The 15,914-nt window shown below is 34.0% G+C and overlaps 1 protein-coding gene across 3 annotated transcripts in view; it reads right to left on the bottom strand.

Annotated features, from left to right (window-relative positions):
- Positions 1–2,887: 2,887 nt before the first annotated feature.
- COP1 (COP1, E3 ubiquitin ligase) overlaps positions 2,888–15,914 on the bottom strand; it is a 228,848-nt gene continuing 215,821 nt past the window's right edge. For 2 of the 3 annotated variants that reach the window (XM_023510745.1, XM_023510746.1), the window contains exons 19-20: positions 5,198–5,242; positions 2,889–3,221 (exon numbers count right to left, since the gene is read on the bottom strand). In XM_023510745.1, coding sequence (XP_023366513.1) covers positions 3,204–3,221; positions 5,198–5,242 — 63 coding nt within the window. In that variant the 3' untranslated portion in view covers positions 2,889–3,203. Of the gene's footprint in view, positions 3,222–5,197; positions 5,243–15,914 lie in introns of all 3 variants that reach the window. The other variant, XM_003785686.2, reaches the window with a different exon arrangement.

Raw genomic sequence — 15,914 nt, 5'->3', positions numbered from 1 at the left:
CACAGTTACCTGCACAAAGTAGGAACTCAACAAATATTTCTAGATTATCACTATGGTTTTCTCTTGAGTCCAAGAGTTCAGAAGTAGAAACATCCAATCCTTAATGTTTCCTATCCATGAGTTGTATGCTTGAGAACAAGGACAAGCTCTGAGAAATGTCTAAAGATCAACTGAAATAAAGATTAAATTGAAACGTTTTTTGACAATCCACACTATTCCTGAATATATATTTGGTGTTAAAATCTACATTATCTTTAACCATTATGTAAATATTATTATTTTTTGTAAGAAATGGTGATATAAACTTGATTTTAACATTCTGCAGAGACTCCTACATTTTAAAAAAGCTTCTCACTTTTGGCTCGGTACCTATAGCTCAAGCAGCTAGGGCACCAGCCACATATACCAAAGCTGATGGGTTTGAACCAGCCCAGGCCTGCCAAACAGCAATGACAACTACAACCCCCCCCTCCCCCAAAAAAAAGCCAGGCACTGTGGCAGGTGCCTGTAGTCCCAGCTAGAGAACTGTTTGAGCCCAGGAGTGGGAGGTTGCTGTGAGCTGTGATGCCATGGCACTCTACGCAGGGCAACAGCTTGAGGCTCTGTCTCAAAAAAAAAAAAAAAGTTTCCCACTTTTTATAACAGTAAAAAAACTCAAAGAACTGCCTTCTTAAAATAATTTATTAAAAAATTGACTGCCTTTGTTAACTAAATGTACCTTGTATGTCCTTCCAAACATATAGAAATTAAATGACCCCACAATACAGAGTTTAAAATAAAACAAAAAGGGAGACCAAATAAAATAATCACAATGATCTGTTTCTACTTAAATGTATTCAAATAGGCATTAACTTGCTGTTTCCCATTTATGATTTTCTGGGCATATATATGCCTAAGTGAAGTTCTTTAAATGAAAAAAATATCCATTTGAATATTCTTTCTACATCTTTGTAAGAAGTCCTTCATTAAGGGTGGTGCCTGTGGCTCAAAGGAGTAGGGTGCCAGCCCCATATACTGGAGGTGCGGGTTCAAATCCGACCCCAGCCAAAAACTGCAAAAAAACCCAAAAAAGACAAAAAAACAAAAAAACAAAGTCCTCATTAATCTTGGAAATAATACCCAATTAGCTTTGTGACAAGTATAATTTTTGAATGATAACTGGTTTCCTCTCAGAATTGAGTCTAAAAGTTTATCAGGTCTTAACTTGCCTAAGTTAGTAAGATGAAATGTTTTTAAAGCTCAAAAAACTGAAACTAAAACATTTCATCTAAGTTTGAGGCAAACTGGCTTGGTGGTAAATCCAGACTTACACTGATGCAATACTATTTTTGGTCTTTATTAATTAATTAATCCCTTGTAGTGTGAACATGAATATATTTCGCTGCAGAACTATTAATATGTTTGATGATGGAGTATTGCTCCAGACTCTGTTTGGGGCTATTAAATAATAATATATAGTGTACATACTCTATTAGCTTTCTAATACTAAAAAAATTCTAAGTTCTAAAATACATTTGGCCCCAAGCATTTCAGGTAACAAAACGGGAACCTGTAGGAGGTTTCAGTCATTTTGAAGGATCACTTGGATATTCTGATTACTCTCATTATGTATTACCTTTATTCAACCAAGCTTCTCCAAATATTTACTTTTATGTGTACAGTAAAAAGTAAAAGTATATGTATTTACTTTTTATATATGTATTTATACATATATTTATAAATATATTTTACTTTTATAAATATGTGTACAATGTAATTCTGTTTATATCTTTTTACTAAAAAGTTTTCATACTTTTAAGTAGCTCTCTGTATTACTTTTGCTTGGCCTGTTGCTCTAATATCTTCTTTCCTTTTACAACTTGAAAATGATTTGTAAAATTAACTAGACAATCTAAGAGATATATGACTTGGAAGGGACTGGGCACGGTCGCTCATTCCTATAATCCTAGCACTCTGGGAGGCCGAGGTGGGTGGACTGTCTGAACACACAAGTACAAGACCAGCTTGAGCCAGAGACTTCATCTCTAAAAACAGCCAGGTGTTGTGGTGGGTACCTGTAGTCCTCCCTACCTGGGAGGCTGAGGCAAGAGAATTGCTTGAGCCCAAGAGTTTGAGGTTGCTTTGAGCTAGGATCCCATGGCACTCTACCAAGGGCAACAAAGTGAGACTCTGTCTTTAAAAAAAAAAGACTTGGAAGTTTGGGTAATAGAGCTTCAAGTCCTTTTCCTCCATGTTAGGGGCTGGCAAACTATGGTCTCAGAGATGAATCTGATCCACCACTTTCTCACCTATGCCCAGTTGTTCATATATTTATTAGGTGCTTTCCTGCTATACATAGTACCAGCAGAATTGTGTAGTTGTGACACCAATCATATAATCTGCATAGCTTAAAATATTTACTATTTGGGCCATTTCAGAAAAAGTTTGCTGACCTCTGCTCCCCGTCATTGTTCAGTCCAGGACGGCACTAATAGCTGTGATTAGTTGATTTGGTCTACGCTTAAGGTTTACGGTACGGTACGTATAAGTGAGATTTCAAAGGTAAAGACAGAGCTAGGTTTCAGAGATTAAGAGAATGTTAGTCTCAAAAGGTCAAAATTATGGATTGTTAGCCAGACTGAAGAGTATGGTTCTTGGTTATTATGTAAATCTGCTTAGAGAATGAAGAAAAGAATTCAAAAAGTAATCTTTCTATCTACTGTAAATGTTAAATTCACAGGAAGGAACCTATATTTTGTGTATCTGTTTACATGATATGCATATCTCTAAAGATTTGAAAAATACGAACCTTACAAATTATTCACTGGTCCATTACTCTACAATTCATTTTGTCACTTCTTGAAAAGAGTATTTCTTGATCCATCTGACAAAAACTTGCCCCACTTGGCTGTGGCTCAATAAACTTTTATTATTTTTTGTTATTTGTTTTTATTCAAAAGAATTTGTTTCCCTATCACAAAAATTAGATAACCACACCACCAACAGCAGCAAAGTCTGTGGAGTTACATTGATGGCGGAGAGTTTGCTGGGTATTCCCAATGTCCCAAAGGTCATAAAAGAGGAAAAAAAGAAAAAATACTTAAATCCAAAACCCATGATGACTTTGGGGAGAGACATCACATGACTGTTTCTGTATCTTCTCTCATTGTCAGCTGCAGATGTATTTCAGCAGGATCAAGTATAATTTGACTTGAATAAACCCTTCAAACCAACTCTAGCACCTAATTGGGGAAAAAAAGGATTAATTTAAGAAAATAGTTTTAAAATATAGAACATCTTTAATGAATCCTTACTATATTTACCAATGGAGAACCAAATGTAAAAAAAGTTTCCCAATTGATAAAATATCAAAGATGGGATTGGACAGTAATCCTTTCTTTCTTTCAACAGTTGTGCGTGAACTTGTTCAAATTAGTTATCTCCAAAGTTAACTAGAGAGCCTTCAAAGTAAACTACATAAAACATATGGATAAATAAATTGGCTGATACACAGCATGAATATAATATTTTTGGAATATATACTGGTATCTTGCCATATTTTTAAGAAAATATAAATTTATCATTGTTTAGGATTTTAATCTATTTATTTCTTCCTTTGATAAACACTGTGTATAGTGATCAAGGTATACATCATTAAATCTTACCTTTCCTACTGCTTCATTCAAACTATCTGCTGTCAAAATATTGTTTTTAGAATAAGAGTAGTATATAGTCATGAAAGTTGTGATACTGCTAAAACTAAACACAAATTATTAACAAAGGATACCAAATATATGAGGATACTATGAGGCACTATCAAAAAGGATTACGTTAGATGGAGACTAACCTTCTAAGCAGTAAAGATTTAAAGGCACAACCTTTCCTTCCTGTGCTGCTTGATTTACATCTGTGCTTCCACAATGCTTTTGTCTTTATATCAGGCAACCAGGCTACTTAGCATAAGATGTCAAAGATGCTGAACAAAACTGTTAAATTTGCCAGTGTGACTCTATGAGTACCTATGTATGTAGCTTCGAGCTCCTGCAGGTATGTTAGCAATCCCAATTTCTCCAAAAACACAACTTACTGAAGAACAAAGTGCAACTTTTAAAATTCCTGCTTTGCATTAAGAATAAGACAAAGAGAGATTGAGGGATAAAAGATGACACTTAAATAGAGATTCTAAGACCGCTACCATCATGCTTGAGGCTTCTAGAATATAACCAACACTGATTAGTTCAAAAGCCCATTCTTTTTTTTTTTTCCAAAAGCCTATTTTTCATTAAAGTTACTTGTGGTTCTCTAAAGAGGCTTTCCAAATAGAGAAACTAGTTGCCTAAAAAAGAAGACTGTCATAGACATTAGTTTGACCAACTAAGAATCCAGTTCTCCTGCTCTATAGGACGTGTAATGTGTTAGGCTTGGATTTGCTTTCTTGATTGTTGGGTCAGTCTCCATTTAGGATTAGTATAAAGAAGCCAGGGCATAAAAGTTAATATACTAGGTAGCAGGGGAAACAGATACATATTTTAAAAAAACACTATCTGGTATTTCCAAACTAGTAGGGAATATGTGGAAACAAGAAGTACCCTTAGAATAAATGCTAATCAAATCTAAGTAATAAGAACGTCTACCTAAAGGTGTTTTGCTTAGCTCACTGACTTCTTAGCACAGGATTTATTCATACAATGTATCATGTTTAAGTGCTAAATATCCATCAATCAATTTTCAACTGAATATTAAAATACTTTCCCCCTGACCTCGGGCAATTCAGGAAAAACCTGCTTGCCAGGGAAGAGAAAGAAGAGAAATATGAGGAAGAGAAAAATAAAATAAGATTAAGTTATGTTTAAATCTGGTGACTGCCTAAGTATCTCTTGCTCTATCATGGGCCCTGTCTACTGAATGCCCTGTGGGGTAGCTGCACTGGCATAATAGAAGCCAATACCCTGTGCTTGGCCCACAATAGATGCTCAATAGTCATCTGGTTTCAATCTGACCATGTATCAATCCATCCAGCATCCATACAACCTCAGCGAGTTCTATCATCTCCACAGTTGAAAGTACTTTTTCTTTTCCCTTCAATCAAGCCATTTGCAAGGAGATCCATGATTAGGAATTATCTCTAACACCGAGTACAACTCCACTGGGTATTTTCATACTACATAGTCTAAAGATGGATCTATAGTTTAAAATGGAGATATATAAAATAGCTTACCTTAATTGTACCCTGACTGTTAGCAGCAATCAGCACATTGGACTCCTAGAAAAGAACAAGAGCTTTTGAAGTATAGAGAAAGATTTCCTAGAGAGCAGTGTAAGAGAATAATTTCTTCATCTTCACTTCACTCTAAGACATCAACTGAATCTAAAGTGGAGAGCCAATTTTTAATATCTTTAACCATGAGTTTTAAACATAAGACCCCGTATTTTGAGAATTAAGTTTTATTATTAAAAAAATAAAGTTAGAAGCAGAGTAAGAAAATTTTGAATGTGACAAAAAATAAAAGGAAAACGGACTGACAATGGAAGGAAAGCCAAGAAAAACAAAGACTAAAATAAAATTTAAAAAAGGATAACCTCAGAAAAACAAAGTGAGCAATTGTTTCCCCGGAACACTCCTTTTTTCACTGATTTTCTCTCATAAAACACCAGCAAATGAGGCTGCTAACATCTTTAGCACATATCTCTATGAACAGATATTCTGTTATAAGGAAAACAAGAAAATGTGAATATTCATCTGAGGAAATAAAAGTCTTTCTTTTTAATTATTCTATCATTAGCATACAGATTTTTAATAACCTTGGTGATTACTTAAATGAGAATGTATGTAGTAAAGTATTTTTATAATTTCTCTGGAAAACAGGAAGGATGGGAAAAGAAATGGACTCTGGGTTTACCAGAGACTTTCAGAAAGTAAGATTAGTTGAGACTTCTCTCCTATTGGAAACAGGACTCTGGGACTTGGAAGTGTTGGAAGTCTTTTGCTTACCAGGGTAGGCAGCTAAGAAGAGATGAATGGACTCAGAACTGCAATAGAGGCCAGGTGGCTGACAGACCTAGGCCAAATGATAGCTATAAGAAATAAATAAAGTGGTCCAACTTCAATCAAGGATAGGATCTGCCTGAATATACTTTAGGCTTCATGACACAATGATGAGAAGAAGGAAGAAGACTCTTGGCCTATATGCTAAGAAAGTTACTTGTGTCAAGCTGAGTTAAACTTTAGTTACCTTGATACAAGGAATTTGTGCTTTATAACCCATATATTTCTATTTTAACATTTTCCATTTGATTTCTAATAAAACTGCTTTTTAAAAATGCTCATCTTGTTACTACTAGCATATGAAGAAATAAGTAATTTGTTCTACTCTCCCAGAATTCTTAATGGGATCAGAACACTCCTTGAAATTCAGTTAGTGGTGATAGCAACAAAGGACATAGTTATATCATTGAAGAAATAAAAACAGGTGGTTATGGGAATTGCTGATCTTTTTTGAGAAGAGGTTTCTCCTTATATCAGCACATATGTTCTTGCAAATAGTAACATGGGTAATGTAGTATTCCCTATTAGAATTTAAATGTCAACTTTGGGAAATTATGGGCTGTTTTTGGAACTTAATGTACATAGAATCAATTATATGGGCTTCATGACACAATGTAGACCCCATATAGGGGTGAGGGGACCAGGAACATAAACTTGGGATTTATCTATTCTTTTAGTAACCTAAAATCATAAAATGGCTGGAATGAGTTTTGGGTAACCTGAGGGAATATAAGAACTCACCCAGGCTGGTCAATATTTATGCCTGCTTCAGAAAACAGCAAGAAGAGGCACCATTTGGTACAATATGAATTTCTTTGTAGCTGGAACTTTAAACATGCTGTGTGATATCAGAACTGCCACAAAAAAATCCAGAAATAATTCTCCTGTAAACACCATCCAGAAAAGAAGCTGATGCACTCATCAATCTAGTTGCTATTTAGAGAGTAGACTTTCATCTCCATGAAAGCTACTGCCAAGAACCATCACCACTAGATGCTATAGCCATCATGAACTGCTCTCTTCAATATGAGAAGACTTGTCAGGACAATGAAAAGTTTATAGCCCAAAACTCTATTTCTTTCTGCCATTTTGGTCCTGGTCATTATTTAATATAAAGGAAGAAGGCAGAGAAACCTAGCAAACGTAAGGTCTCACTTGGGGATAGAAGTGAGACCACTTCTCAGTTACAGAGATTACAAATGACATATTTCAAACATATGATTCATGGTGAGAGGAAAGCTTAGAAAAGTATGGCATAGGATCTTATGGTGTGAAAGATTAGGCTACTTATAAATAAGACAACTTAGCTACATCACCACATAAGAAGCATTTGAAGTCTATAAAGTTACCAAACTCAAGAAGGAAGACATCTGATAACTAACATGAATAAACACTGTCTTTCTATAACTTTAGAACTACAAGGCATTCACAGATGTCATATAGATGCTATCACAGAGTTAACTCTTTTTATTTTTATTTTTTTTGAGACAGAGACTCACTTTATCACCATTGGTAGAGTGCCGTGGTGTCACAGTTCCCAGCAACCTCCAACTCCTGGACTTAGATAATTCTGTTGCCTCAGTCTCCCGAGTAGCTGGGACTACAGGCACCTGCCACAATGCCCGGCTAGTTTTTTTGTTGCAGTTTGGCCGGGGCCAGGTTCAAACCCACTACTTTTGGTATATGAGGCCGGCGCCCTCCACCCCCCACAGAGTTAACTCTTAACAGCATTTTCTGCAGAAACAGATAATTCCCTCATTTATTTAAAAAGTCAATATGAATTGATTATCTGGTTTAAATGATCTTTTAGGACTGACATATAAGTGATATGGTGCCCTAAAAATTATTCTTATAAACACTCGAAACTATGCAAAGTAACAAATAATGAAAGAAAATCTCAGTATTTCCCCTCCCCTAAAAGACCAAGTAATTACAAAAAAATGATTTAGGACTAAACTGTCTGATAGGTAGATAGATATTTGCTTCAGATAAATTAGTTTTCGCATTAAACAGAAAAATAAAACCAGATTATTTTACTTGTAGCATAGAGATCTACAAGTATAAGTACAAAGTTATCGTCATAGATTTTGAATGATTAGTGAATGTACTCTGAATGACTAGTATACCTAATAGCATAGAGCCAGTGGCACAATGTCTGACTATGGAAGACTGGTAATTCTCAGCTACAGCTGTGGTCTTCTTAGAGCCTAAAGTAAGTAAGTTCTAGTTCAATGAGTTGTTCTTACTTGCTAAATAAAATAAAAATGCTAGCCAGTAATTCTCCTTATTTTCTCACTCTCTTTTAGAAACTGGCAGTTTTATAGCAAAATTTTCCTCAAGACTAAGGTAAAGTATACAGTATTTTTTCTTACTATGAAGACATTAAGAAAAGACAATAAAAAATTAACAGGTCTTTTATAGAAACAGAAGACATAAAATACATATCAACTTAGCTACAGAGTCAGTGATATTATACTAAAACAAAAATGCATCCACTGGATTGATTCTCTTAATTAACTTGTTTAAAAAAGAGTCATTGAACACTTCCTGGGTAAAGGACACTACAACTACAACTTTACCTTACAAATGCAAACAATATAACCTAATCCTATGTACCCAGGGTCATTACAGCCAACACATTAAAATTCTGAGCAAGATGAGAAATAATTACTTAGTTGCAATTGGAGGACTTATGCCTAGAAAGATACATTATTGATTTTAAAGATGAATTAATTTTACTATTGGTATAAACATATAATGTAGCCATTACAGAGTAAATGGATCAAATTTGCTCTCCCACTATAAACAACTAGAAGACTGCATCACTGTAAATAACTAGAAGACTGAAGAAAATACATTAGACAACACTGGACCACAGGTGGTATGAACAGTGGTCCCTGAGAAAAAGGAAAAGGAAGAGGTGAATCTTGTAAGCAATGGCTTTCTACTCAGGAAATTTCAAGACCACAAAGCAGGGAAGGGGAATCCAAATACAGCAGAGAGGACTATAAACAGCATAGTAGACTCATGGAGTTGAGGAGACAGAGATTAAAGTCCAGAGTATCTATAGGACAGTGGATGCTGTAGTGCAAAGTAACACAGAAGAGGAAGTTACCTAAAAGTGGTGCTTCAGGAATTTGCATAGGACTCTCCTTAATTCTCTGTTGGAATAATAAATTCTGCATTCATAGGGAAAAACTATACAAGGCCATGAAAATAACAATGAATGGGGAAAGCATAATTACCGGGAATCTGTAATACTATCAAATCCTGGAGTTCACACAGGGCTGGAAAAAGTTCAGGTTTTGAACATCCAGAGTGAAAAGACCTCACTGAGTATTCAGGAAACTGCACAGAGTCCCCAGAAGAGTCATGTTTTAACAGTAGGAGTAAACGATACTTAAAGTAAATGCTTCTCGAGACCAGGGGTATCTATAGCCTCTGGGATATATACTTGTATAACATTCCATTGCCTGTCTAGTTTTACTGGAACATAGCCACAACCAAAAGTTAGTGCTATTCCTACAGGGGATTCACCCTATAAAGTTTAAAAACAAATGTTGAAAGAATCAAGTTTATTGGATAAAACTTTGTCAGAACTCAAATCCTATTTAAAAAATTTAACGAAACCCAGACACTCAACAAAAAGTTCAAGGAGCAAAAAAAATGTAAAGTATAACCACAGGGAAAAAAAATCAGTAAACAGAAACAGATACAGCAAAGGCAGACAACAAAAATAGCCAATAAGAACTTTGAAGCTTGTTCAAGTTTTGAAGCAAACAATAAACTTTAATGAAAAAAAAAAATACAAAAAACATAAGAGGCAAATAGAACTTTTCCAACTGAAAAGCACAGCATCTGAATAAGAAATTCATAGGATAGTCATGCATAAGACAATGGAGACTAAAGATAGTAAATCTGGCAATACAGAAAAAAGTACAACTGATGCAGAAAGGAAAAAATCTAGGGGGGGGAGGGGAAAGAGATTAGCCATTTATTTTAGTGACCAATAGGGTAATATGCAACTTCATAAATGTATAATTGGAATACCAAATAGAGAAGGGGCAGAAAAAATACAGAAAGACATAAGCCTAAAATTCTCCCAAATTTGTAAGCTATAAACCTACAAATCTACAAAGGTTAAAAATTTACAACTAGAAAAAAGCATAATGCCACATCAAGGCACATCATAATTATTCAGCAAAAAACAAGTAAAAACGGGAAAATCTTAAAATTATCCAGAAGTGGGGAGGAGGGATCATTACATGCAGAGAAACAAGGTGACCAACTGCTCATTATAAACAATACAAGCCAGAAGACAACAGGACAGTTATCTTTAAATGATGAAAGAAGAAAGCTGTCAATCTAGAATTATTATCCATAAAGGCAAAATGAAAACATAAAAAAAAATAAAGCTGAGATAACTTTCCACAACTAGATCTGCACTATAATAAATTGCTAAAGGAAGTACTTCAGGTTGAAGGAATATTATACCACATAAAAACTCAGACCCAGAAAAGGGATGAGTATTCCTGGAAATGGTCAACTTGTGGGTAAATATAAAAAAATTTGCCTTTTTGTTTTTAAGTTTCTTTAACAGATAATTGGCTATTTTAAATAAAAGTAATAACAATGAATTATGGTGACTATAATCAAAAGTAAAATATATATGACAACAAAAGCAAAAATGATTAAGGGAAAATAGAGAAGTATATATGTTGTTCTAAGATTCTTCTATTATACATACTATACTAAGTTGTGTACTATAATCTGAAAATAGAACTGTGAAAAGTCAAACATAAATATTTTAAACATTAGAAACCACTAAAAAGGAAAAAAACATAGTATAGCTAATAAACCCGTAAAGGAGATAAACACATTTTTAAAAACTCAATTAAAGAAAGGAAACAAGAGAGATGGGAACCTAGAATAGAATGGCAAATTAAAAATATCAAGAGGACAGACATAAAACTAACCATATTGATAATTAAATGTAAATAGCCTAAATATTATAATTAAAAGGAAGAAATTATGAGACTAGGTAAAAGAGCAAGATCCAACTTTAGGCCATTCATAAGAAACGCACTTTAGATATAAACATATAAATGTGAAGTAAAAAGAAAAAAGATATGCCATGAAAACGATATTCATCAGAAAGATAGAATAACTATGCTAATACATACAAAAAGTGGACTTCAGGATAAGGAGTATGACCAGAGATAAAGATAGATATTTCATAATAAGGGATTATTTATGAAAAGAAAAAAAGTCTATGTACATATATTATATATATAAAAAAACAGAGGTTCAAAATACACAAAGCAGAAACTGATAGAACTGAATGCAACAGCAGATAAATTTTTACTCATGTTCTGAGATTTTTTTTTTTTTTTTTTAAATGTTTGGAGATTTCAATACTCTTCTTACGATAATTCAAAGAATATGTAGACGGAAAACCAGTAGTATATAAAACACCTCAACAATACTATCAAATACAAATGGAACTAATTAATATTTATAGGACAAAATTTTACTTAAATGGCAAAATATGCATCCTTTTTGATTATATGCAAATTAATCCCCAAGAAAGACCTGACCATAAAACAAACTGTTGTAAATTCAAAGAAATGAAATCACACCAAGTATGTTCTCTGACAGAACTAAGGTAGAAAAAAAAATCTGCAAATATAAAACAGTGCTTAGAAAATTCTAGCTTCCAATGCTTATACTGTTAAAGCAAAAAGGTTTAACATTAGTGAATAATAGCTTGCGCCTTAAAACGCTAGAGAGAGAGGAAATTACATGCAATACAAGAATGGCAGGAGAGGCCAGGCGTGGTGACTCACGCCTGTAATCCTAGCACTGTGGGATGGCTTGACCTCAGGAGTTTGAGACCAGCTTAAGCAAGGCTGAGACCTGCCTCTACTAAAAATGAAAAACTGAGGCAAGAGGATTGCTTGAGCCCAAGAGTTAGAGGTTGCTATAAGCTATGATGCCATAGCACTCTATTGATAGTGGAAAAGTGAGACTGAAAGTGAGACTGTCTCAAAACAAAACAAACAACAACAACAACAACAAAAAGAAAGAAAGAAAGAAAAAAGAATGGCAGTAGGGAAGAGTAAAAAATAAAGCTAGACAAAAACAGAATTATTAAAATGAAAAGCTAGTTCTTTGAATTTTATTTATATCAATAAAACTGACAGGTAATGAACGAATTCAATGAAAAATACAAATTCCCAAATATGACACAAGAAAAACTAAGAATACTTTCAAACAAGAAGTGAATCAAACAAAACCAGAGACTTCTTTTTTCAAAAAATGAAATTAACAACTGTCTTTGTAAGTAGATGTTAAAAAAGTAACAAAATATCCAGTAAACAGAATCCATTATACAAAAAGAATAATGCACCAAGTGGGATTCTTCCAGATATTCAAATTGGTTTGTAACATTAAAAAGGGGATATATGGGAGGCTGAGGCAAGAGAATCACTTAAGCCCAAGAGTTTGAGGTTGCTGTGATATGTAATGCCATGGCACTCTACAGAGGGTGACAAAGTGAGACTATGTCTCAAAAAAAAAAAAGTGGACATAAATCAGTATGTAAAGAGAGAAAAATCATGTAATCATAATTAACACAGAAAATGCACAAAACAGAATTTTTTGACCATTCATAATAAAAACTCTCAGCATATTAAGGATAAAAAGAAACTTCCTTAAGATGATGAAGGATACCCTTTTTTTTTTTTATTTGAGACAGTCTCACTTTGTCACCCTCTGTAAAGTGATTTACTATCATAGCTCACGCAACCCCAAATTCTTGGGCTCAAGCGATTCTCTTCCTTTAGCCTCCCAAGTAGTTGGGACTATAGGCACCTGCCACAACACTGAAGCTATTTTGTTATTTGTTGTTTTGTTTAGCAGGCCCAGGCTGGGTTTGAACCCACCAGCCCTAGTGTACCGTGGCACCCTAACCACTGAGTTATGGATGCAGAACCAATAATACATAGTGGTAAAATACTGAACCTTCCCCCCCCTCAGATTCAGGGCAAGATATAGACACTTGCCTTTACTCCTCCTACTCACTGTGTTAGAGATATACCCCAGTAAAACGGTCAAGAAAAAGAAAAAAGACAAGGTTGATTATATCAAAATCAATTTATTTCCAAAAAATAGCAATAAATAGTAAATTGAATTAAAAACCCATTTATAGTAGCACAAAAACATGAACCATTTAGAGACAAACCTAAAATTATACAAGACCTACACACTGAAAATTATAAAATAATGTTGAAAGATATTAAAGAACACAAGTAAGTGAACAGATAAACCATGTTCATGGACCAGAGACTCCGCACCATTAAGACAGCAGCTTTTCTTAAATTACTCTACAGGCTGAATGTAATTCCGATTATCATCCAACAAACTTTTCTAGTAGAAACTGGCAAATTGATTCTAAAATTTAAATTAAAAAGTCAAAATAATTTTAAATAAGGAAAAAAAACTGAAAGACTTACAAAACATAATTTGAAGCTCTACTAAAAAGTTTCAGTAATTCAAGAGAATAGAAAGCTCAGAAACATGTGATCAACTGAATTTCAAAACAACTTGGAAAGAAGAAAGTGTACTCTTATAATAAATGGTGCTGAAATAACTGTACATGTGGAAACATGTGAACCTTAGTTCTTACATCATAATAGTCCAAAATTAATTTTTAATGGATCAAAGATATAAATATAAAAGCTAAAATAATGAAACATCTAGATAAAACAGAAAAAAACTTTGGTTTGGTAATATTTCTTAGAAAGTAAAAAATATGTACCATAAAAAATTTGTACAAAAATATTTGATAAATGTAGACATCAACAAAACTTTTCAATCATCTGTCACACTTACTAGAATAACTAAAATTTTAAAAAGTGATACTACCAAGTTTTGGAAAGGATACGTAACAAATGGAATGATTTTAGGATGCTGGCAGTAGTACAAAATACCAAGCATTCCATAACGACCTTCTGGTCAATGAATGACCACATATATTATGGCGTCCCCATGAAATTACTGTAGTATAATATTTATCATTATTTTAGTGTATATGCCTTCTGATTATTAAAAAAAAGTTAACTGTGAAAACAGTCTCCAGAAGGTTCTTCACAAAGAATGCATTGTTATCATAGGAGATGAAAGCTCCATGCACGTTACTGTCTCTAATGATCTTCCATTAGGATGAGATATGTACATGGAAGATAGTGATAATTTTAACAAAAAAAAATTAAAAGGAGAAGAAAGCTTTTAGAGCAGCGGTTCTCAACCTGTGGGTCATGACCCCTTTTTAACAATGAAAATACACTGAGGCATTAGGAAGGTTGAGAATCACTGTCATAGAGTAAAGACTAAAAGAAAAAATTTTTTGGCCAGGCATGGTGTCTCATGCCTATAATCCTAAAATTCTAGGAGGCTGAGGTGAGAGGGATCCCTTGGACTCAGAAATTTGAGATCAGCCTGAGCAAGAACAAGACCCCTTCCCTACTAAAAACAGAAAAATTAGCCGGGCATTGTGGTAGACACCTATAGTTCTAGCTACCTGGGAAAGTGAGGAAGGAGGATTTCTTGAACCCAGGAGTCTGAGGTTGCTGTAAGCTAGACTGACACCACAGCAGTATAGCCTGGGCAATAGAGACTCTGTTTCAAAGAAAAAACCCCCAACTCTCCCCACCAAACCTATATAGTTGTGCAATGTGTTTGTGTTTTAAGCTAAATGTTATTACAAAAGAGTGAAAAAAAAACTATAACATTTATAGCATAAAAAGCTACAGTAAGCTAATCTTAATTTATTATTCAAGAAAGGTATTTAAAATGAACTTAGTCTAAGTGTACACGTTTACAATATTTTTTAGTAATGCCCTAGGCCTTCATATTCACTCATCACTCTTTAACTGACTCACTCAGAACAACTTCTGATCCTGCAAACTCCATCCATGATAAGTGCCCTGTATAGGCATACTATTTTTTTTATCCTTTTATACATTATTTTATGGTACTTTGTCTGTGTTTAGATAGACAAATATTATTGAGTGACAAATGCCTGCAGGATACAGTATAGGAACACATACAGGTTTGTACCCAAAGAGCAACAGGCTTCACCATATAGCCTATTTGTGTAGTAGGCTACATCATCTTGATTTGTGTAAATGCACTCTGATGTTCACACAAAGACAAAATTGCCTAATGACCCATTTCTCAGAATGTGTCTTACTGTTAAGCAACACGTATAATTATAATACAACAATTTTGGAAAAAGGTTTGACAAATTCTACTGAAGTCAGAACTATCCTATAAGCTAGTAATTCACCTGTAGGTATTTACCAAAAGAAATAACATATATCTACACAAACACTTATTTGTGAATGTTTGCAGTAGCTTTATTCAAAGTAGTTCAAAACGGGAAATAAGTTTAATATGCAAAATTGGTGAACAGATACATAACTTGGGGTACAGTCATAAAATGCATTACTAATTGGCAATAAGAACAAACTACAGATACAGGCAATAACATGGATTAATTTTAAAAAATGTCATGCTGAACAAAAACAACACACCAAAAAGTAAACACTGTATTATTTCTCTTACATGAAAGTCTAGAACAGGTAAAACTAATCTATGGTGAAAAAGCAGATCAGGATTAGTAGTAGCCTGGAGTGGAAAAGTGGAGGGGACTGACTACAAAGTGAGAAAAAGGAACTTTTTGGGTGATGAAAATGTTTATATGTGAATTGTGGTTGTACCTACACAGGTGTATACACTTGCCAAAATTCTCTGAAAAATTTTAAAATGTACTTAGTTTACATTTATGTAAATAACACCTCAGTAACATCAATTTTAAAAAGTATAA

The sequence above is a fragment of the Otolemur garnettii genome, unplaced genomic scaffold (genome assembly GCF_000181295.1).
Source record: "Otolemur garnettii isolate 467f Iridium unplaced genomic scaffold, OtoGar3 scaffold00016, whole genome shotgun sequence".
Taxonomy (NCBI): Eukaryota; Metazoa; Chordata; class Mammalia; order Primates; family Galagidae; genus Otolemur; species Otolemur garnettii.
The sequence above is the reverse complement of the archived record's forward strand: the minus strand, read 5'-3'. Positions and strand labels throughout refer to the sequence as shown.